We start from the raw sequence: 25,474 nt of genomic DNA, 5'->3' as shown, positions 1-25,474 counted from the left end.
ATTCAACACTATCTAATCTTTTCTGTCACCCATCTCTTTGTCAGTAGGGATCAGATATGCTTCATTTTAGCTTCTCTGGGAACTCCCCTGATTTTTACATTACTGAGTCTATCATCATTTCTGAGATTTTATATATACTGTTATCATTTCATGCATGCATTTCCTATCTTCTTTCCCCTAATAAACTGTAAGTTCCATGAAGACAAGAATCAAGTAACATATTCTCCAGATTGTATAGGACAAACACCCAAATAATGTTTCTTAATTTCATTTAATGTCCAGGGTCCATTCTACAGCTGAAAATTTATATACTCACTTCAGCTAAAGTAGCAGGAGACATCCCCAATCTGGATTAAATCTGATGATGAGTTTACTCTGAATAATTCTCTGTCTTTATATTCCTTCATAAAAGGAGAGCAAGGGCCAGAACAGTGGATATAACCTCAAATTTTTTTCAATATATTGATTAATTTTATTGAACATTTTTTTCTTCCTCTTTGTGTCTTCCTTTTTTAAAATAAGGGAAGACTCTCAGGGAAAAAAAGAAAGGGTAAGGTGCAGTGGTAAATGTGGGTGATGTAAAAACAAAAGATATCAATAAAACTCTATTTTTTAAAAAAAAATTAAGGGTCAGACAACCAAGTTAGCTGTACAGATCCAATTTTACAGAGGATTTATGAGATGGAAACCATAGTCCTTCTGACCTTGATTATTATTACCCTTGCCCTTATTTGTCTAGGATAGATTGACAGTTGTTTCAGTCAGCAAGTATTCATTAAGTATTGTACCTGTTGTAGACCAGATACTGTGTTCAACACTCAGGATGCAATTCAAACAGTTTGACCTAGTCCTTGTCCTCAAGGAGATTACATTCTACTAGGGGAAGACAACAAATCACAGATAAATAAATGCCCTCACAGAAAAAAATACACTTGTGGGGGAGAAATGAAGGGTACTAACAAGTGGGAGAATCAGAAGGAAAGACCCCTTGTAAAAAGGTGTACTAAAGTTTCATCTTGAAAGGAGCTAAGGATTCCTAGAGATGGAAGAGAGGAGGAAGAGTATTCAGTCACATGAAGCTGCTCAATCCAAGTTCTTTAGTAAAAGAACTTCTGACCTATCAATTATTAGCAAGAGAGTTCCCAAGTGATGGGCAATGGACTTCAGAAAGATTCAGGGTGCCAAGGAAAGTAACTGACATTTGGGCCTCTTTCCCCCTACTCCCAGAGTGGCAGCTCAATGATCACCTACAGTCACCGATACATGGAGCGGGAGGACTTTGCTGTAGTAATGCAGCCATTCTTTCAAAGCACTGTGGTCCCATTGGATGATGTAAGTTGGAGGCTTTTGGACATGGGGGGAAGTAATTCTGTTTAGGAACTTTATGTCACATGGGACTCTTTCTTCTTCAAAAAGTCCTCTCTGACTGTGAATTTAGACATGGATATAGCTTTTTCTGAATTGGCCTCTCTGTAGTTTCTCTGCAGAGTTGGAGATGATGATGATTGGAGGGAGGGTGGCAGTGGTAAATCTTTGAGGGAGGAGCTACCTGATCAAACTCTCAGTGGTTATTAGTTTGAGCTAGACTTAATTTGTTACCCAAATGGTTTGTCCCTCTCCAGGTAACTGAAGAACAAACAAAACAGAAAGAAGGGAATGCAGATGGTCAGCATTCAGACCAATGTATTAAAAGAAAAACTTCAAAAATTCACATTTATTCTACTTTATCTAGACAGATGACCAGCATACATAGATTGATGGTTAAATTAGTTGGAAAAATCTAAGCTTTAAAGCTTAGACTAGTCTTTCAAGTATAGAGGTTTCTCTTTCTTGGAAGATAATCCCATATTGTGTTTGCTCACAGAAAGGAAAGCCAGACCTGAGCTTCTTCTCTGTGGATTGTTTTCACTTCTCTGAGAGGGGACACGCAGAGATGGCCATCGCCCTCTGGAATAACATGGTATGTGATAGGGTCCAGCTTCACCATAACCAGCTCTGTGTTGAAAATTCTTTCCAGAGCTCACAACACCCTCTCTGACTTGTGGGGTCCCTTTCCCCCCAAAAAAACTTGACTATAGAGTTAAGCTCATTTGCATTCAAAGGTTTGTTTATTTAAAATACTATGCCTCCATATTGGCAAAAGGGGCATCTGAAAAGTGTAATTTTCCCAGAAAGGAGTCACTGAAAGATGAAGCTTCTGGAAGCTAGGACACTTTGAAGCTTGGAAGAAAGGGAGAGGCCGCAGGGCTTCTCCCCACAAAACTCCTCCATTTTATGACCTTTCAATCTCTTCTAACACCTGGGAATGATATATATTCCAGCAGCCCCTGCTTCTGATACAGGACTACAATATTTATGTGGCCCAAGTCTACCTTTCTGCAAGGCAAGCCTGAACAGATCCCTGGTGAGATCAATTTCTTTCTGTTTTCTTTAAACATCCACATTTCAAAACAACTGAACAAAAGAAGCAAGCTTCCAAGTCCACTCCCTTCTTCTTTAGTTTTTCTTTTTACCTTCTTCCTTTTAAAAATTCTTTTTTTATTCCCTTTAATCCCCTTATTTATCCTCAGCAATCTCTTTTGTTGACATAGATATGAAAGTAGAGATCTACCTTCTCCATATTTTATTATAACTTTGTGATTCTACTGAACTCTTCTTATTCTTTTTATACCTTCTACTGGGGAGGTTTGAAGGGGTGGAGAAAAAAAGACAAATATCATATAAATCACAGACTATAAGCAATCAGTGATATCATATTCTTTTTATCTCATAGAACTTTGTATTCTTTTTTGTATTTAGTCTAATTTATATTATCATTATTTTCATGTTTATCTTTTCATCTTGGTTAGATCATAAACTCTGAAGAAAGAAATAATTTCAAAATATTTTGTTTACTTTTCAGTGTATTATAGTGGATAAGAATGTTTGTCTTAAAGTCAGGAACACTAAGTTTGAATTCTACCTCTGACCACCTTATTAACTTTATTACCACGGGCAAAGTCACAATTTCTCAAGCTTTATCGACTCTAAAAATGAGGATAAGATTAATGGCTTTTAAAGCTATTTCCCCCCCAGTATTTAATAACTATTTTTTATTAACTAACTCTTTACAATCTGACCCTAACATTTCCATTCTTATTTTTTACTTCCCTGCATGTACACGTAGTCTAGTCAAGCTATTCTTCTTATAGGAGTTTCCATGTCTTTGCACTGGCCAGTTTACATGCTGAGAAGATATTTTCTACCTCTTGGAATCCCCTATTTCCTTCAAGATTCAGGGGAAATGTCACCTTTTACAAGAGACCTTTCCTGGGCTCCCTAGCCGTAACTACCTAAGGTTATCTTGTATATTTATGCTTGTGAGTATATATGTATGTGTGTGTGTGTGTGTGTGTGTGTGTGTGTGTTCATATACATTTATTTGTATATGTATTTATTTTGTGTTTATATACAAAATAGAGTTAGTTTTTATTCTAGGATTCTACCCCAGAAAAGAGATTCTCTAAAGTCATTGGCTCAAGTCTTCCATTCTTGCATGCTCTCCCCTCTCCCAAGTATTACCAGTTGAGAATCACTTAGCCTTCCTTAAGTAGCTTTTAGAGAAGGGCATTTACTAATTTACAATAAGAACATTTTTTAAAAAATGTAACCCCACAATCCACTGTGTCTATGAATATAACTGTATCTCCATCAAATACATACAGTGTTCATGGAAAAGTAGGTTCAGGTTTAAGATACCATGTAAGAAAAAGGTGACTCACCATACCTTGGAGATGGAAATATTTTTTCCCATTCATGAAGTACTTAGAAAGTTCTCTGTAAGTGGAATAAATTTGTGATCATCAGTCCTTGGCTCCCTATGTAGACACTGCCAATAGCTGGTCTGGTATGAGGCTAGAACACTAGTAGAAAGATGGGAAATCCAGAATCTTCTGTGCCTTTTGAAGTTTACATAGTCTAACTCTGAAACCAAGATAAGGCCTAAAACCTCCCCAAGTGATTCCCTCTTCAGGGGTGTTCTAGAAAACCACACTTGTTCAAGTTCTGAAATTCTCCTTTCTCAACTTGGTTGATAATTTATAGGAGATACCTGGAGCATGGCTAAGTTTTCTCTGTCAACCCAAACACAATTCTTATGTAATCCATTCCATCTGAAAGTCTTTTTTTTTTAGATTTAAGACCTATGATGGATTGATTGAGACATGTTCTCACCTCATTAAGATGTCAAGACCTAAATTTGGTGAAATAGTTTCAGCTCCACTCTCCCCAATTTTAATATTTGCTGTCTGCAACAAATCTTACTGAAGTGTGTTTAGTAATCCTGGCCATCTTTTTAGTTATTTTGGGATGCTATATATTTCCTTTTTGTCATTAAGATATGTTGGGAATAGAATGCGGGTAATCCAGTAATTCATATTCTCTTAGACTTCCAAATAAATAATGATACAATTAAACAAACTTTTACAAAGTTCTAATGAGCTACCACCTATATTGTTGCTCAGTAAAAGAACCAGCCCAACCCCAACCAATAAAAAAGAAAAGAAAAGAAAATTAAGGTTCCTCTCTCAAAGGGAAGGGCAACTAGGTAGTCTAGAATGAAGAAGACTCCTCTTTGTGAGTTCAAATCCAGCCTCAGACACTTATGAGCTGTGTGACCCTGGGCAAGTCATTTAATTCTATTTGCCTCAGTTTCCTCATCTGTAAAATTAACTAGAGGAGGAAATCTAAAAACCACTTCAATATTTTTGGATAACAACCCAAATGGGATCACAAAGAGTCAGACTTAACTGAAACAATTGAACAACAAACTCAAAGGAAAAACTTAATCTCTTACATATCACAAAATTGTCAGAACTTAGATAAAAACTGATACCAAGTAAAAATATGAAATAGTGTACATCTGAGTTCACTCCAGTATTAAACAAGCCATCACTACAAAAAAAAGAGAAGTGAATAAAAGGATACTGACACAGATCATCACTGTTTCTCAGGGAACTTTTAGCAGATCACCACAGGGAGGAAATCAAATGAGTCTAGAAACAGCCATAGTCAACAAACATTTCTCTCTTCCAACCAAAAATATATGACAATCAAGGGCAATACTTGCTTAGAATATAAACTTATTTGTTTATAATTGTTAATATTATGAAGCAAAAAACAAGGAGTCACGTGCCACTTGAGATACTTGCCACTGTAATCGAACCTCGCCAGCATAAAGTACAAATTGAAAAACTTCCTTATAGATTATAACATCCTATATGTGAGCTAGTTTACATAGAAACATTATTCTGATTGCATAAAATTCTAGAACATTCCAGAATCCACTTGTATTATCACTCAAAAGAGACCATTCCAAGAAAAACCAAGTGGATGTAGAATACCTGTTCCATACCAATTGGATTGATAATTCATAGCTCTAATATATGATTATAATAGCTAACAATTACATAGGACTTACTATATGCCAGGCCAGTTGTGCTGAGCACTTTAAAATTATTATTTCATTTGATCCTCCTTCATTTTCCCTGTTTTTTTAGATAAGGAACCTGAACCAAACAGAAGTTAAGTGACATGTTTATGATCGCATAATTTGTAAGTGTCTAAGGAAAAAATTGAACCCAGTTTTTCATGACTTTCAAACCTGGTACTCTACCCATTGTTTTACCTAGCTGCCCTAAATATAGGCATGGATATAGATATAGATCCATATATGGATTTATATATGGAGAGAAATGTACAATACCTATATATATATATATATAATAAATGTTTATTATATGTGTGTGTATATGGGATAGATTACTGTTCATGGACAATGAACTGGGACCAGAACAGAATCAGAAGAGTAGGATGGGTTATCTTTGAGAAACTGCATAGTGCTTTTAATAACCTGAAGCTTTTTTTTACAACTAAGACCCATCTTTTTGACAACAGCTGATGCCATATGACTACAGATCATTGAATAAATATCTTTGACAATAAAAAATTAAAACTGTGAGTCACTCAAACAATAATAAAGGAAGAAGTATATGATAGATATGAGCAAGCTCAATGTATTTCCAAGGAAGAATTGGGCAGGGAAAGTAGTGCAAAGGATATTGTCAGGGAATTATATAACTAGAAATTGAGGTTGGCCATTTCTATGATGAAAGCAAGAGATAACTGATGGATATTAAGAGGGTATAATAGAATGTTAGGTGACCCCCCCCCGGTGGACTGCTAGAAGAACATGGATCAGTTGAACAAAATGAGAAAGTATAAATGCAGTGGGACCTATACCATTGAAGGGAATACCATACTGATTAGATTATGTATTTCTCCAAGTATTGAAAAGTTCCCTGAGTCTAGCAAAATGAATTGCAAATTCACTTAAGTAGTTTTAAGGGTTTCTTATTTTTGTGTGTAAATTTTTTTTTAATGAATGAGTGAATGTTGGAGTGAAGGGATTTAGAACTTCACAAATGTTTAGTTTATGGTCAGCAACTATGTGACTTAATGGACATTTTTATCTTCTCAATTTATTCATTTTCATTGCTTTTATCTATTCCAATAGACATATCCCCTATGGGAATACAGGTTATAATTTCATAGATCTCCTATTTTTCATTAGGCAGATGATAACTCTTACACTTATGTTCTCAGACAAATAAAATTTTTCCTTGTTCAAAACCTTACTTTCATCTGGCCTCAGTGGTAAGCAGATCCTTTCACCAGTTGAATACATCCCATCATCTTTTCCCATAGCAACTTAGCAGACTGCAATCTTATCTTCCCTTTTTTGATTTCTGGGTCTCATGGATGATGATGATGATGATGATGATGATGATGATGATGATGATGCTTGCTACACATTACTTTATTCCCACATCTATGAGCCCAGTACTTATTTCTCCTGGTTTGCCTGGCTGACTCATAACGCAGATTTTCAATTTGACTTTACAATTGTGCTTTCTCCAGAAACCTTTTCATGTCTGACTAAAACATGCACAGTCTGACATCAGCTGCAGCCCAAGAGCAGGGAAGCAAGATGACATAAAAGAATGACTTTTGGGGCTTCTGTATTCTCAGTTCAGCTATTAATAGAGGAATGTGGCCAAGGGCAATTGTTATTTCAGTCTGTCTTGATGGTATTACCACAAAAATCAACCTTCCCTGCACATTTCTTTTATCTAGTTATTCCTTCCAAGGAGTGTTATAGCATCATTTAAACATCATCCCACTTAGAAGACTGACGTCATTCTTTCAGCCAAATTATCATCAGGACATCTCTGAGTCAGCTGCAGTGATATTATCAACAGCATTTTCATAATCCAATCTACTGGGCACTTAGCTTTCTCTCCCACTAATCTGTTTTGGATAATGATTTCTTCTTCGATATCCAATGTGTCTTCTTTCCTTGAAAGATGTTTTACCCTTTTCTGTTCTTTTTCTTCTCTTGGGAACTTAGGGAAATTAAAAGATTCAAGGATCAGAACCAGAAATATTTTTCCCCTCCTCTCTGTCTTTGTCCCTCCAATTATCTTTCCTACTCCTTTCCCATAATTCATTGTTTTTGGTTGAAAGATTACATTAGCATTTTTATTTTTTTAAATAATATTTTATTCCCCCCAATTACATGTAAAAATAATTTTTAACATTCATTTTTTAAGGTTTTGAGTTCTCAACTCTATCCCTCCCTTCATTCCTTCCCCTTCCCTGAGATAATAACCAATCTGATATAGGTTATATATGTGCAATCATTACATTGGTCATTTTTAAAAAATTAACAATGCTATCATTTTCAAACTTCTCCCTTTCCCAGAATATATTCTTTTTCATAGCAAAGCTGTGTACTTAAGAAAAATAAAATGAACATTCACCAAATCTGGTAACCTATGCCTCCTTCACCAGGAATCCACCACTGACTTTGGAGTCAAGATACTGGCTTAAAATCCTCTTTCCAATGCTCTTGGTTAACCTCTTTGGCCTTAGTTTCCTTATCTGTAATATGAAGAGGATGGAATATAAATTCAATCCTTTAGTCAACAGCTTTTAAAAAAAAGAATCATAGGGGGTGGCTAGGTGGCCCAGTGGATAGAGCACCAGCCCTGGAGTCAGGAGTATCTGGGTTCAAATCCAGCTTCAGACACTTAATAATTACCTATCTGTGTGGCCTTGGGCAAGCCACTTAACTCCATTTGCCTTGCAAAAACCTAACAAAAAGAAAGAATCACATTTCATCATCAGTTGTCTGGATTACTGACTGGTTATTGCTCAGTCATTCATTCTTCTTTCTTCATCTTCTTTAGAATTTAGAGCTAGTACCCAAAGGATCATCTATTCTGAACCTCCCATGCCACACCAGCCCATAAAAGTTAAGTAACTTACCCAAGGTCACATACGAGGTATTGTACTCCCCATCTCCTCTTTTGAGACTTGTCATCACAGTTATATTTGACATGGCTAGAATATTGGATTGTAAAGAGCACTTAATGTACATCATCACCTTCAATCCTCACCACAACCCTTTGAGGTAAGCCACAGATGTCCCAAGTTCAAGTGAGGCTGTCCTCGATATTTACTTCCTTGACTGGATAATAACAACCAGGCTGACAATCCCCTTGCCTTAGAGCCACAATTATTCTATCTTGCACAGAGAGAAGGAATTTGTGGTATTGCATACTGGACTTGGATCAGGAAATCTGGGTCTGAGACTTAGTTGCTATGGGATTCTGGGGACATCATTTAACCTCTTAGTTCTCATCTAGAGAAACAGAGATGATAATCTTGTCTTTTTCACCTCCCTGAATTTGGAGGTAGGCAGGAATGCTTTTCCTAAACTTTAAACTTTTACATGAGTGTGAGTTCTTGCATTATCCCTAGCCCCAATCCATCAAGGACCTTGCACTATTGGACTAGGACACTGGGTTAATTAATCCTTCCATCAGTAGACAATATTCTCCCCACCCAGTGTGTTACATATGGAAAAGAATATAAAGTTGAATGTTTTCATCAAGATCTGCCCAGAGATACAATTACAGAATTTTACAGATCACTTGGTGTTCTCACTTGTATTTCAACCCCCACCCCAACTGAATGCCATATGCTTTATTTTTTTAAACTTTCATTTATTGATTGTGGAATTTTGAGTTCTAAGATGTCTTTCCTAATCCTACATTAGAGAAGGCCAACTTTTTAGATAGATATTTGTAGATATTTGTAGAACATACTTCTTTTTCTGGAGGATAGCATTTTCCTTCATAAGTCCTTTGGAGTTGACATGAATGATCTTATTACTCAGAATGGTTTAGTCATTTACAAGTTACTCTGAACAATATTGCTGTTACTATAATACAATATTCTCTTGATTATGCTTGTTTCACTCTGCATTTTTTCATACAAATCTTTCCATGGTTTTCTAAAACCAACCTATTTGTCATTTCTTACAGCACAGTGATATTCCATCACTATCAAGCCATTCTCTAAGTGATGGATATCTCCTCAATTTTCAATTACTTTTCTCTGGTCACCTTGGAAAACAGACCAAATAGTGGTACTGCTGGGTCAAAGGTTATACATAATTTTATAATTCTTTGAACATAATTCCAAATTCCTCTCCAGAATGATTTGATCAATTCACAGTTCCATCAGCAGTGTATTTGTGACTCAATTTTTCCACATCCCCTCCAACATTTGTCATTTTCCCTTCTATCATTTTAGACAACCTGATAGATGTGAAATGATATGAGTTGCTTTAATTTGCATTTCTCTAATCAATAATGATTTAGAGCATTTTATATGAATATATATACATATATATATATATAGTTTTGATTTCTCCCTCCAAAAAATGCCTATTGATATCCTTTGAGCATTTATCAATTGGGGAATGACTCATACTCTTTATAAACTTGGTAATTTTTCTATATTTTGAGATCTGAGGCCTTTATCCAAAAAGATGGCTAAAATTTTCCCCCCACAATTTTCTTCTTTCCTTCTAATCTTGGCTATATTGACTTTACTTTTACAAAATTTTTTTAGTTCAATGTAATCAAAATTATCTATTTAACATCCCACAATGTTGTCTACTTCTTATTTATTCATAAATTTTTCTCATTCATAAATCTTAAAAGCAATATGTTCCATGCTTCTCTACTTATGATAGTTCCAGTTATATCTAGGTCATATATCCATTTTGACCTTTACATGACAAATAATAAGATAGTTTCTGACCGACTGCTTTCCAGTTTTCCCAGAATTTTTTTTTTACCAAATACCAAGTGTTTATCCTAAAAGTTTAAATCTTTGTCTTTATAAAACCCAAAATTATTAAAATCATTTAATATTGTGGATTGTTTATCTACACTATTGCACTTAACCACCATCCTAATTCTTAGTCAGTAGCAGATTGTTTTAATACTTTCTGCATCATAATATAGGTTAAGAACTGAAACTGTTAGACATCCTTCTTTTACATTTTTAAAATTAGTTTCTTTGATATTCTTGACTTTTTGTTCTTCCAAATGAGCTTTGTTGTTATTTTTCCTAGCTCAATAAAATATTTTTTGGTAGTTGAATTGGGATGGCATTGAGTAAGTGGATTAGTTTAGGTAAAAGTCATATATTTTACAAGAGTTTTGAGAGCCAGAAAGAATCTTGATCTCTGTCTAGCCCAAATATTTCATTTTACAGATAAAGAAACTGAGGCTCAGAGATATGAGGCAGTTTATTCAAGGTTGAGGAACTATTTGAAGGGAAAAAATGGTACTATAATAATAATAATAATGAGATCTGGCAATCCTATGACATAGGTGTCTCAGGCATTATTATCCCTATTTTACAGATGAGACACTGAGGTTGAGAAGTTTAACTTCTCCACGGTCACACAGCTATTAAGTATCAGAAGTGAAGCTTGGGTTTTTTCTCATTCTAAATCCAGTATTTTCCCCACAATACCTCTGTAAAAACCAAAGTCTTCTAGATTACCGAACCTCTGGACTCCTAGGTTGATGTTGTTGCCAATATGCTACATTTCTTTCATTCTATAAAACTAAAGTAATATTAAATTCCTTCATTTTAGAATATTCCAAATTTACCTCTAAAATTCACATCTAGTAATTGTTATGCCAAGATACAGTATCATTTTGGTTATCGGTTTATGTCCCTGATGTACCATAGTGTGGCAAGGATGTATCAACTCTCTTCTCTTTAGTATCCAGTATAACTTCTGCCTTGTTCTTGATGGAATGTGGCACAGTGGATAGAGCCAGAGCCTTGAAGTCTATAAGACCTAAGTTCAAGTATAGTCTCAGACCCCAGGAAAGTCATTTAGCCTCAGTCTCCTCATCTCCAAAATGGGGATGCTAATAGTATCCACTCATTAGATTATGATGAAGATAAAATGAGATATTTGTTAAGCTTTATAATTTTAATGTTCTATATAAATATTCATTATTATTGTTGTAGTGGTTATCTTTCTCTGAGACTTTTGCTAAAGAAGAAAGACCCTCCCTTCTTCCTTCTCCTGAATCTTTTGCTTCTCTACCATCTTCTTTTCCTGGTCTTCATTTGCTTTATTTCCACCTTCCTTCTACTCTTTGGGACCTCTGGTGTGAGGACTGCTGAGCCATTTTCAGAACTGCTATCCACCTTTGGGGTCCACCTGGCACTCTCTCTCTCACCTGTGGCCCTAAGAGGTAAACCTTCTCAGCAGATGGGCTAAGTCAGCCTCAAATCTGTCAGTGAATTAGGGTAGTAGCTACCTAAAGCAGGTGAAGACTTTCCCCAGTTGAATGGCCAGAAGAGCACAATTTCTTCCAACAATCATGAAAGCAACTGAAGCAGGTGCTATGGAGCTCTGAGAGCTTGGTCAGACATCCAAGTTGCCAAGGTCATCTACTGCACTCTAGTCCATTGCCGGTCATCTTGACTTATGCCTTGCTACTGGACTTTGATAACTCAGGAAGAGAGAGCGAAATTTATGACTTTGGGCCTCATTTACATCCAATTAATGAATGTCAAGACATCACCTCATGATGTCATTGGTCCTCTTAGAAAATGAAGGGCAAACAACTCTCAACTGACAATGAAGATTTCCTGCTTGCTAAAAAAAAAATAGAAAAAAAGGGCAGTTTTCTACTCTGGGGACTGCTCCAGGATCTTTTCTCCTTGCTATTTATTGTCTTCCACATTAGATTTCATTGGCCTTCCTCTGACCTTACCTATCACTTTCTTCTTCCTTCTCAGTCCAATCCTGTATTTCTGGGATACCAAAAATCTGATTTCTAGTCCCAGTTGTGTTACTATATGATATTGGGCAAGCCATCTCACCAAGGTGATTCTGTTTTCTTATTTATAAAAAGTTATGCACCCAGGAAACTGTCTTTGGTCCAGAGATTTTCACACTCTTTATTAATGAGTTAGATGAAAACATAAATGGAATGTGTATTAAATTCTCAGATAATATGAAGCACTGAGGAATAGCCAAACATCAGGATTCAAACATAGTCTATATAAAAATAGAACACACTTAACATAGCACCTCATCTGGGAACTAAATCACCCCCTCAAATCAAACTTATAGATTGGGTACCATGGTTAAATTTTCAGGGGAGCATTTCACCTTGGAAATGATCAAACTTTATAAATTAGGACTTGATTTATTGCTTTGTTGATTGGCTAGACTTAGGAAAGTGATAGAGAAAATGTTAATGGTGCAGATTAAGTTTTTATTTTTATTTTTTTACTTTTTTAAATTTATTTTTATTAAAGATATTATTTGAGTTTTACAATTTTCCCCCCATCTTGCTTCCCTCCCCCCACCCCACAGATAGCACTCTGTCAGTCTTTACTTTGTTTCCATGTTGTACCTTGATCCAAATTGGGTGTGATGAGAGAGAAATCATATCCTTAAAGAGAACAGAATTCTCAGAGGTAACAAGATCAGACAATAAGACATCTGGGTTTTTTTTTCTAAATTAAAGGGAATAATCCTTGTACTTTGTTCAAACTCCACAGCTCCTTATCTGGATATAGATGATACTCTCCTTTGCAGACAGCCCAAAATTGTTCCCAATTGTTGCACTGATGGAATGAGCAAGTCCTTCAAAGTTGAACATCACTCCCATGTTGCTGTTAGTGTGTACAGTGTTTCTCTGGTTCTGCTCATCTCACTCAGCATCAGTTCATGCAAATCCCTCCAGGTTTTCCTGAAATCCCATCCCTCCTGGTTTCTAATAGAACAATAGTGTTCCATGACATACATATACCACAGTTTGCTAAGCCATTCCCCAATTGAAGGACATTTACTGGATTTCCAATTCTTTGCCACCACAAACAGAGCTGCTATAAATATTTTTGTACAAGTAATGTTTTTACCCCTTTCCCTCATCTCTTCAGGGTATAGACGCAGTAGTGGCAGATTAAGTTTTAAAGTATATCAGGTGCATATTATTTTTCCAGACATCTGATTCTTAAACTTTATTAGTGTTCTTATATTATTCACACTGGGTATAGTATCTTTGCTGCATGATTCACTCATCAGTTCCTGGGTCTACCTCTTTCTTTGACTCAGTTACCAATTTCCAGGACTAATTCTCCCTTGAATCTAAAGTTGACTCTCTTCTCTACCACCACTAGAGAATCTTCTTCTTGCCCTGCCCTGCCCTGACCACTATCTCATTTCTCTCTGCATCTTTCTCCATTTGTCTTTCTATCTCTGAAACACACACACACACACACAGTACTCTTGGATGCAGTGTCTTACAGCATCTTATTTGGGAGAGTACCTCCACTTAAAGAGACTATAGACAATGAAGTAGAGGAAGTGGGGGAATTCCCCTTCCCTTCACTGCTTCCCTTTGGCAAAGGTCACATTCCACAAAGCTCCACTGATTCTAGTCTTTATAAAGGTCACCATGAAACATGGCCAGTCTTTGGCCATGCCCAGTTAGTTAAAGCTTCCCTTCTAGTTCTGTCAAGGAAACTTTCTTATCATTTATATAATAACATGGTGTAAATGTATCTTTGCTCTGTATATAAAACATGAATACTTCATTAGCTTTGTTGCCTGCCCTTTACTTTCTATGAATATATCCTGGTTGAAAAAGGGAGTTAGGAGATTCCCAAAGCTAGATGATGCAGTGAATAGAGCACCATCCCTGGAGTCAAGAGGACCTCTGTTCAATTTGGCCTTAGTCTTTGACATTTACTAGCTGTGTACCTTGAGCAAGTCATTTAATCCTTATTGTGTCACATCCAAAGTCATCTTCAGTCATACTGATTCATATCTGGCCATATCAGACCCAAACAACTTTGGAGGAGAAAGTGAGGCTGGTGATTTAGCACAGTACCCTGTCAGTAGAATCCAATTCACTTGCTTGTCAAGGCATCACCTCCCTGCTATCATAGTCTTCTTCAAGAACAAAGGACAAACATTATCATGAAGATGAAATTTAATTTAGGTCAATATGGACTCCTACACTTGAGTTTTTTAAAAAATCAACTTTATTAACTACAGAATGGAGGAAATTAAGCTAGAGGGAGCATTCTAGGTGGTACAGTGAATAGAGTATTAGATCATGAACTCAGGAAGATTTATCTTCCTGAATTCAAATCTGACCTTAGACACTTACTAACTGTGTTTCCCTGGGTTAGTCACTTACTCCTGTTTACCTCAGTTCCTCATCTGTAAAATGAGCTAGAGAAGAAAATAACAAACCATTCCAGTATCTTTGGCAAGAAAACCCCATATAAGGTCACAGAGTCAGACACAACTGAAAAATGATTGAACAACAATAAAGAGTTTTTGTTAAAAAAAAAAGGGGGGGGGAAGAAAAATATCTGAGATTTTAACAGATTATATAAAGTGTGATATGTAGCTGCCAAAAACACTGACAAGGTCTTAAGGCTGTGTTAAAAAAAAAAAGAATGCCAAGAAAAAAAGGGGTGGCAAGAAGGATGGTCCTGCTAAATCCTGCCCTGATCACATCAAAGCTGGATTCAGTCCTAGTCACAAGTCTTTAAATACATTGACAACCTAGAGGGAGTTCAAAGAAAGTCAACCAGGTTGGCAGGAGAACAGAGCATTCCACATAAAGATTGATTGAAGTAACTGGGAACTATTAGCCTGGAGAAGAGTTAAGGGGGGACATGAAAACCCTATTCAAGTGTTTAAAAAGTTATGATGTAGAACTGGAGTCAGACCTGGTTTTTCTTTAAAATAAGGAAAAATTCACTAACAATTAGAAATGTCTAGAAGAAGATGAAGCAGTTCATTCAGAAGGTAGTGAGGTTTCTTCACTGTTTGACCAACTGTTGGGGATCTTGTAAAAAAGGTTCAGGATTATTAAGATGGGGGGGGTGAACTCTATCACCTCTGAAGTCCCTTCTGAAATTCTATGTGGAGAAAAATAATATGAGACTTGTCCTGAAATATCTACTTCAATTGGGTTTGAGGAAGGGTAAATGGAAATTATAGATGGGGAAAACTACTTTGAAAAAAGGGTTTTTTTTAAGTATCATACCTAAATATTTAAGTATGACCATAGCTCCCTTAGTCCCTCACTGGAAGTAGTTGTCTAATACTGAGTATTTAAAGGTGGCAAATTGATGTTACCCCTATTTCAAGAAAGAAGAAAGTTAAGCACAATAGTTATCAACATGAACAATATTAATTTCTTAAACAATATAGCCCCAACTTGTCTTGTTCATGATCCCTCTGTCTCTCTTAGTGTTTTTTCCATTCTCTACCCTCCTCCACCACTGCTTTGAAGTTATTTCTCTTTAATAATAATAACTCAGCTTTAAAATTTAAATTTTACTGATATCTTTTACATTCCCATCATTTCCAAATATAGCTTTCCTCTCACTCAAATCATCAAACTATTTCTTGTAATGAAAAGGGAAGAGAAAAGAAAAACAGTTTTAGCAAAACTCACCCACACATCAACCAAGGACAGGATGTTCACTGTTCCACAGCCAGACTCACACATCTGCAAAGATGGGGGAGAGTTGCATTTTCCCATTTCTTCTTTAGATTGGTCATTATAATTACTCAGCATTCAATTTCATTATTTTCATTGCTGGGGTGTTCTTTTTATTTCTTTTCAACATTGCTTTAGTCATCATGTATATTCTTTTCCTGATACTGTTTGCTTCACTCTGCATCAGTTTAGAGAAGATTCCTCCAAGTTTCTCTGAATTCTTCATATTTATTATTTTTTAAAAATTCAACTTTTTGACATAACATTCATCTATCAGATGGATAGGCAACTACTTTGTTCCCATTTCATTACTACCAAAAAAAATAATTAAGTCATTTTTTGCAACAATCCTATGAGATAGTTAATACCAGTGTGATTGTTTCCATTTTGCACATGAGGACAGTGAAGCCCAGAGAGAATACATGATTTTTCTTTGGTCACAGAAGTACTTAGTGATAGAACCAGGTTTTGAATCCACATCTTCTGATTCTACAATCAGTCCATCATACCCTTTGACCCATCTAGAAAAATCTACTTCTCGCTAGGAAGGTCAAAACAAAGCAGGGAAATGACTTCTATTCCTCTCCCACTACAATGAAAGTGACTTCTACTGTGTTATATTTTCATGCAAGTGTTATGGGAAATTGAAGGACTGGTTTCCAAGAACTCTCTCAAAATATGAGTTTGAGTGTTGTATTGTGTTGATTTCTCCCAAAGCTTCTTCTGTTTGATAAAAGTTAGTGCCACTCTATCAAGTTTCTCACTCTATCAGAAGTAGAAGAAAATATGTATGGTGGGCTCACTCTTTTTTCTCCCTCATTTCCTTCTGAGTTAGGCAGCTCTGGGGGTAAGTAGAGTTAGTAGAATCAACTTCTTGTTCTTTTTCAGCTGGAACCAGTGGGCCAGAAGCAGACCTACAACAACTTCACCTACAGCCGAACAAAAGTCAAGTGTCCAACTTCTGTAAGTAAAAGTCCATCCAGTTGTCATCCCTCCCATTCAAACACATGTGTGTGCACGGACACACACACACACACACACACACACACATATCCCAGTTCCCTGTGTAACATCATCTTTCCTTACTATGTCCAGAGAAGAAGGGCTTTCATTTCCAAGTAACTAAAGGCTCTTTGGTTGGACTTGATAAATTATAATCTAGGTCTTCTTAACCTTGGTAAGAACTTGAAAAAAATTTATTAACTGTATCATATCATAATTAGTTGCCTTTGTAAGCTCATGTACTTTATTTTGTTCATTTTAAAACATCATTCTGAGAAGAGGTCCATAGGTTTCCCTAGACTGCCAAAGGAGACCCTGTCTCAAAAAACAAAAAATTAAGACTTCCTGCTATAGGCTATTCCTACATCTCCACTATCTATATATTAGTCCTCTTGTCAAGGTCTGTCTCATAGTAGGGTTTAATAAATGTTTGTTGATTTATGGCTCTAGCAGGAGCAAAGATCTCCCCTAGAACTGTCATTCTCAAACCTAGAGAGGTTTCAGTAGCTATGTGGAATTCCAGAGTTGAAAGACTGGAATAGCAGTGGTAGCAGAGGTGCATGGACCAGTATAAGAGCAAATGACACCCACTTTGGCTGAGATCCCTTGGAATAACTCACTTTATGTTACCTTTACTGTCAGCACATTTCTTTTTCTTTCCTCATCAGAGCCTTTGTTTCCCCAGACTTTTCAAACGGAGAATCAAAAAGAGGCAATAATTTAAATATATCTTAAAAGGAGAGTCTGGATGGAAAGTACTTAGAGATTCCAAGACAAAGATGTTTATTACTAATGACTTGGGGGGGGGGGGGGAGAAAGCAAGGAAATAAAGAATGCTCTTCCACCAAGCTCCTAATGCTACTTCCTGTAGTCCTGGGATTTCCCCTGAGGAAAGGCTAAATATGAAGAACCTAGCCAGATGAGGATTTACTATAAGGTCATAGATTAAAACTGGGAGAGAATTTAGACATTATTTAGTCTAATCTCATTTTATTGCTGAGGAAAGGCAAACAAAGAGGAAGTGACTTGCTCGAGGTCATTTAGCTAGTGAGTGTCTGAGGCAGAATTTGAATTTAGGTCCTCTCAACTCCAAGTCCAAACCTCTATTCACTATACCATGCTGTTCTCCCAGAGCCATCCCATACAAGCACGTGCAAGTGCACACATACACACACACATACACACACACAAATACACACACACACACACACACACACACACACACACACACACACACACACACCACCACCACCACCACCATGTCCACTCCTGGAAGCCTTCTCACTCCCAACCTCGACTGACCAGCTCTGCTTTTTGCCTCTAAAAGCTTCAAGAAGTATCTGAATTGGGTGGCTAGGTGGTACAGTGGATAGAGCACTGGCCCTGAAGTCAGGAGTACCTGAGTTCAAATCAAATAATTACCTAGCTGTGTGGCCTTGGGCAAGCCACTTAACCCTATTTGCCTTGCAAAAACCTAAAAAAAAAAAGTATCTGTAGTCAAAAGAACAGAAGGAACACAGTTTCAGTTTCCTTATCTGTAAAATGAGGTCTAGATATTCTTTATGGTCCCTTCCAGCTCCATCAATGCTCCTAGGAAGCTCTGAATGAGATAGGGTCATAGGAGAATGGAGTCCAGTTGTCTTTCTTCTCTCCCCCCAAGGAGATTAAAAATAAACTGTCATAACTGACCCCTCTGGGGGGAAAAACATCTCACAGTTTACAAATGATGACCAGTAAAGGTGGCATCCAACAGGAAGCCCAGAGACACACAGCTGGGATGTCACTCTCCTTTCTCAATTGTCTTCCTCTTCCAACCTTCCTTTCCTAATCATTCACCTTCTTCACTGATTTGACCTTGGGCAAGTCACTTGACTTTGCTGGGCCTCAGTTTCCTCATCTGTATAATGAGAAAGTTGGCCTAGATAGCCTCTAAAGACTCTTCCAGTTTTTAAATCCTATGATTCTGTGACCCTCACTCTTACCCAACCAAGCAAGTGAATGGCACCAGAGCAAGCATATAGCTAGAAATCAGTCCATTTACTCCTTAGATAGTCAGGGAACAGAGCTACCAAAAACAAAATCAAAAGAAAAATTCTGTACCTGGAATAAGAAGACCACCTCCATGCCCAACCTAATCCTGCCTTCAGATTCTTTTTTTTAGGTTTTTTGCAAGGCAAACGAGGTTAAGTGGCTTGCCCAAGGCCACACAGCTAGGTAATTAGTGTCTGAGACCTGATTTGAACCCAGGTACTCCTGACTCCAGGGCCGGTGCTTTATCCACTGTGCCACCTAACTGCCCCTTTCAGGTTCTTTATTTGCAGTTTTATAATTTATTTCAATTCAACATTTATTAAGCACTTACTGTCACAGCTGAGCTATCATCATCCACCTTCCCTAGCCAGCTCTGATTCTTGGACATGAATGAATGAATGGATAGATGGATGGATGGATGGATGGATGGATGGATGGATGGATGGATGGATGGATGACTGAGTGAATTAATGAATAATGAATGAATGAATGAGTGAATGAATGAATGAAAAAAGCACTTACTAAGTATGCACTATGTGTAAAACATCATGCTCAATGCTGGAGAGACAAAAAAGCAAGACAAAATTTCTGATCACAAAGAGCAGGGAGAGAGCAAAGTAGGGGATTTGGACTACAGGACTGAAGTTAGAGTGACTGATAAAACCATAACTGGTTCCTGGTGTCAGACCTCTTACTGGTACCAGGACCTTTTCTGGTTGTTCAAAAACCCCAGTGACTGCTGAGAGGAAAGGGGCTACCATTATAGCATTTATAGAGGCTGGAGAGTCAACCTCTTGCCAGGTCAAATATACAAAAGAAATGTTCCCTGGATGATGGAATTAGAATCAGTGGTCAGGGGTTTAGCCTGTAGTTCACAGGACCTTGGAAGTAGGGGTGAGATGGGGCAGGTCAAAGTACTAGACTATCTCCACCTGAATCTATTAGAGGAGGGGTGTTGGTCAAGGAAATGACTTGCTTGACCTATACTGTTCCCTCTCTCAGAACATCTTGCTGCTCCTATCAAGTTGGCTTGCCTTCTCCTTGCTTTATCTGTGCATGTTCTTTCCCAAGGGTAGATTATAAATTCCTTAAAGGGAAGGACTTTCACTTTTGCTTTTTCTAGTCTCAGTATTTTTAACTCAGTGACTGGCACAGAGTAAGCTCTCAGTAAATGCTTTTTGGTTGGATAAATGTTAATTGATAGATAGCTATTCTTGTGAGTTCTTAAACCTCTAAACCCTACCATTCATTTCACAGGATAATCCCTACTTCTACACCTTGAGGAATAGTGGACTGCTTCGGCAGGAAACCAAGAAGTCCTCCACAATCCCCTACTGGGCTGTGCTGGTGGCTGCTATTGCCAGCTTCGTGGCAGGCGTGGTGCTGGTGATGGTGTGGAGGACCAGAAAATGCTCCCGGAAGGAAGAGCACCCTATAAACCTCATGTCCACTGTCTTTTAAGCATCATTTCCTACTGGAGCTATCTCATGTCAAACTCCTCCAAAATGCACTCTCCAAAGGTTTTCTCTACCTCATCCATTCCTTGCCAGCACTCAGATTATTAACTTCAATGTCTGGTGATCATTGAAATCCTTAGGGAACAATGCCAACATTCTGGGGCTGGGTCTTCTGAAATCACCACTTTGGAACTCATTTCAAAACAAAAACATTTTTTTAATAAAGGCAAAAGAGCCTCCTTACTCTTGGATTAGCCTGGCTCAGTCTTCTCTTCATCTAGTTTTAGAGAAAGAGGTGGGAGTTATGTTAATTTTATTCCAATCCACATCAAACACCACCCTCATGGTGCCATTAAAATATATTCATACTCCAGTCTCTTTCCACTCCTAAGGTGATCTTGGAATGGTCCAAAAATTCTCTTAACTAGAAAATTCTGATCACCAGGGTACTGATAATGCCTAGAGTCTGGGAGCTGGTTAACTAAGCATTCGATTCAATTTAAAAGATATGAAAATAGATCTTTTGAGGGGACATATGATATATAAATATAGCTGAGTTTATTAGTTATAGAGATAGAAGATATCTTTTTGGCAGCTGGTTAATCCTGTCTCTAAGGAGAGATCACAGTTTCTGCACATGTTTAGAATAATCTGTTTGGATGCTTGCTCTTTTACTCAGCTTTCTCTATTGATATGATTCTAGCTCACTATCAATCTACTACACCTCAGAATATATTTGAGGCTCAGAATAAATGGCAAACTGCTCTCAAGGGGAGGGTAATACTTAGCTCATGATTGCCAGCCTAGCTGCCTCCCACCAAATGCTGGTTACACAAAAGATCATCAAAAATAGCTAGTAAATCTTTTTATCAAAGTAAGCAGTAAATAGAAATCAGGAAAGTTAAATAAAGCAGGATAGACAACAGAATGTACCAGCATAGATAGGCTCTTTAGCTTAGAGGCAAAATAAAAACATCTCAACTCAAATTATGAATGAGCTCTCACTAGGGGAAATTTCCTCTTACTAGTCTCAAGGGTTGCAAGCACTAGATATCAGGGGTTGTTGGGAAAGAGGGTGGGGCAGGCTCCAGAGAAATTTCTAGTTTATCATTAAATCAATCAAACATTTATTAAGCATCCCATTTGTTCCAGGCACTATGCTGAACATAAGAAATGCTGTGCTTACCAGAACCTCTTCCAAAGTTTCCTAAAAACCCCAAGTGTCTTTAGTCTCTACCCACTTAGACAGGCAAACATGTAGGTATCCTCATTTCCACTTTTTCTACAAAATGCAGTTTGAAGAGAAACAGGATCATTCTTCACTGGTAAAGGCGTTATATAAAGCAGGAATGGTTAGATGGAAGATCAAGGAGATGACTAGAATGTGCCTCTGACTGAAGAATACTTCAGGATGACATGGGAAGTTCCCAACTGACTTTCAGTCCAATAAATTAGGGATCTTCTTATTTCCCTCTAGCACACAAAAATTACATGTCTAGACATACGACTCTCAAACAAAATATCTCTTATGTAAATTGAGGTTCACTCATGTTAATCCTAAATTGGTGGTAGGAAATGGAACTTTATCATACCCCTAAAACCAGAGGCGACCTCTCCTCAGACATATCCTCATTTCTCACCTGGCTGCACACCCCTGGGATATCTTTAATTGATAGTCAACATGTCTTAGAAATCTGATTATGGGATTACCTCATCATCATACAAGATCTCAACAGCCTTGCAACTCCACTCATCACTAACCTCTACTTCCCTGATTGGAGAGTTGGGTCATGAACTCTAAACCTCTATTTAAGGAGAGATCTCAAATAAGATATCTCATTTTATTTCTCCTGGTTACACTATATTTTGACTTCTCTGACAGACTTGTCCACCATAAATTGTTTGTTCCTCCCTCCTTTTCAGCCTTTTTTTTGTGTGTTTTGCCTTCCCTCCATTAGATTGTAAGCTCCTTGGGGACTTACAAGGATTGTTTTCTTTTTCTTTTTTTGTATTTGTATCCCTGGTCCTTGGATGATGATGAATATGGGGTGGTCTCTAAATAGGAAAGAGTCAATTTGGTTCCTATTAGCCAGCACTACCTTTTGTATATGAGGCCCATTTTTAAAATCCTGAGAGAGCCTCTCTCTGGATCAATAAGTCTGGGTGGGGGAAAATCTGAAGAAATTTCTTTGCTCTCTCTCAAAAAATTCCAGGCTCTTCACTATGAATCTTGGAGTGTAAGGCCTGACAGAAACTTAAAAGCAAAACAGAAAGAAAAATACCCAGTACTATGGGAGATATTACCTTTAAGCAAAGAGTCCTTCCCAGTCAAAATTCTCAAGGCACTGCTTTGAAGGCATCTGTGTTTAGGAGGCAATAGTAGGAGTGTACTGATAAATGTTTAACAACCATCTTTTGAAGAATGTGAATACAGTACACTTTTAAATTTAATCTGAATTATTAACATTTTCTCCCTTACTTCCTTAAGTTTGTACCAAAAATAGCCCACCACAATAAACCAAGATCTCATTTATAACCTTTACCCATTTCAAAAAATGTAAATGCTCATAATAAGAAATTAATCATCAGCTCTGGTGAGCTGGTTCAAGTTGACTCCAGTATATCTCTGACTCAGAGTTAGAGGAGAGCTAGGCTCTGTCATGTTCTACTCATATACCAACTCTTGGCCTCAGTATCCTCATCTGTAAAGAGAGAGAGAGAGAGAGAGAGAGAGAGAGAGAGAGAGAGAGAGAGAGAGAATGAAGAGAGCTTGGACTAAAGGACCTTCAGTCCTTTCTAATTCTAAATTTATCACTTAGTCAGTTACTTTGCATCCTCAGCTTTGATTTCTTTATTTAAATACTGGGATTTTCATATTTCCCTACTTGGCAGAGTTGTTGTAAAGAAAGCCCTCCCATTCCAAAGTGTTACATAAATATAAGTTATTATTATTATCATCTCTTAAACCACCAATATCAGGAAAAGAGAATGCAAGAACTAAAGAAAGAATACAGAATGTTATCCAAAGGTATTAATAAAAATTAATAATACTTTTTATATAGCACTTTAAGGCTGTCAGAAAACTTTACATAAATATTCGCTTATTTGATCCTTGCAAAAGTCCTGGGTGGGGGGAGAATCTATTATTATATACATTTTTACAGGAGAAAACTGAGGCAGAAAAAGGTTAAATGACTTACCCAGGGTCACACAGCTAGTAAATGTCCAAGGTCAGACTTTTAATTCAGGTCTTCCTGACTCCACAGGCAATACCTCTTCCACTGTACCATATTACCTTTCTCCAATAATTCTAGAGTCACAATTTCATTGTTGTAGGCACTTTCTTCATTGATACAGAACAGAACTCTTTTGCTCTTCAAAAAATCAATGCCTGGTATTATATTTATGTCTCTGAATTTAGTTAGTGCCATTTTTGAATAACAGACTAAGTCTACTGCACAGTCTGTAGCAGAAGCCTTTTCAGATTGATAGGATCTGTATTGGCATGGTCTTTTTGAATCCAAAGTTACCTTTATATACCTATGAACATTACCAATGTAGTAGGTAGGCAGTGTAGTAGGGTGAATGGAATGTTGACCTTAGAGTCAAGGAAATCTGGGTTCAAATCCTGCCAGAATAGAACAGGTAGATCCTACAAAGTTGTAAAGGTCTTTAATTCATCAAAAGTCTTCTAAACTCAATGAATGTCATCACCAATCTTGGCTTACAGTGCATGCCTCCAACCTCTAAGTTGAGAGGTGGTAGATTGTTGCCATAGAATAAGATATAACATTTTCTCAAATGACTCATGGGATGATTTCTTTTACTTATCTATTAGCATGGGGTAGGAGGAGGAAGGGTGTCATTAGGATATAATGGAATTTTTTTTTAAAAAAAGAATATGAATAAAACAGCTTGGTATAGTATAAAGAATAGTGACTCTTGAGTCAAAGGTCCACTGTTCAAATTCTATCTGTGATACTTATCTCCTGTGTGACTTGTGCAAGTCATTTAATCTCTGGGACTCATTTTTCTCTTCTGCAAACTAACTGGCCTCCAGGGTTCCTTTCAGCTCTAGATCTATGATCCTAAAAAGGTCAGGTTTTTCCTCATATTTTTTAAAACTATGAACTTAACATGTAAACAAAAATATCTTGGGTCTATTACTTCCCTGTTTGAAAATGGGTAATATGCTTCATCATAGGTACTTTGAAATTTTGGTTGATCACAGCTATCATCAGAAATCTTAAGTCTTCATAGTTTTTTTTCTTTCTGTAATACCTTCTTGCTTTCTCTCTAAGATCTTATATATATTTGAAAAAAGAAAAACAAAAGGAAGGCTTTGAGTAGAAGCCCAGCTACAAAGAGTATATCTTTCATCTAAGGCCAGTTCAGAGTTCAAAGATTTGCTGAACATATGACCACAGAGTGATGAAGTGTTTTACCATAACATTTTTAAAGACTATCCACCAAGAAATTGAGGGGATGCCTATCAATTGAGGAATGGCTGAAAAAATTATGGTATATGTATGTGATGGAACACCATTGTGCTATAAGAAATCATGAAGGAAAATCCAGAAAATCCTGGAAAGACTGCTGAGTGAAGTGAACAGAACCAGAAGAACATTATATGCACTAGCAACAACAGAGGGTGAGGATCAGTCATGATGGACTTGTTCATTTCAGGAGTAAAAAAGACAATTTGGGGAGACTTGATGGAAATTACAGAAGGAAGAATAGAGTTTAAATGACAGAGAAGGAAACTGGAGTTTAAATAAAGACTAAAGCTTATTACCTTCAATTTTTTAAATTTAAAATTAAAATTTATGTAATATATTATATAATTTTGTTATCTCTAATGCTTTCTTTCGTCTGTTTGGATCTGATTCTTTTCTCACAATACATTTAATTTAGATCTATGTTTGACATGGTTACAGATGTAAAGCCTATATCAGATTGTTTTCTGTCAAGGGCAGGGGGTGGGAAGAGAAGGAGGGAGAAAATTTGTAAAACTCAAATCCT

At 37.0% G+C, this 25,474-nt stretch overlaps 1 protein-coding gene across 5 annotated transcripts in view; it reads left to right on the top strand.

Annotated features, from left to right (window-relative positions):
• Nucleotides 1–25,239, top strand: part of PLB1 (phospholipase B1) — a 224,008-nt gene extending 198,769 nt beyond the window's left edge. For 4 of the 5 annotated variants that reach the window (XM_074209798.1, XM_074209799.1, XM_074209800.1 and 1 more), the window contains 4 exons: nucleotides 1,228–1,332; nucleotides 1,865–1,960; nucleotides 16,851–16,925; nucleotides 20,253–25,239. In XM_074209798.1, coding sequence (XP_074065899.1) covers nucleotides 1,228–1,332; nucleotides 1,865–1,960; nucleotides 16,851–16,925; nucleotides 20,253–20,456 — 480 coding nt within the window. In that variant the 3' untranslated portion in view covers nucleotides 20,457–25,239. The remainder of the gene's footprint in view (nucleotides 1–1,227; nucleotides 1,333–1,864; nucleotides 1,961–16,850; nucleotides 16,926–20,252) is intronic. The other variant, XM_074209801.1, reaches the window with a different exon arrangement.
• Nucleotides 25,240–25,474: the final 235 nt, after the last annotated feature.

This window comes from Macrotis lagotis, chromosome 1, assembly GCF_037893015.1.
Source record: "Macrotis lagotis isolate mMagLag1 chromosome 1, bilby.v1.9.chrom.fasta, whole genome shotgun sequence".
In the NCBI taxonomy this organism is placed as follows: domain Eukaryota; kingdom Metazoa; phylum Chordata; class Mammalia; order Peramelemorphia; family Peramelidae; genus Macrotis; species Macrotis lagotis.
The sequence above is the reverse complement of the archived record's forward strand: the minus strand, read 5'-3'. Positions and strand labels throughout refer to the sequence as shown.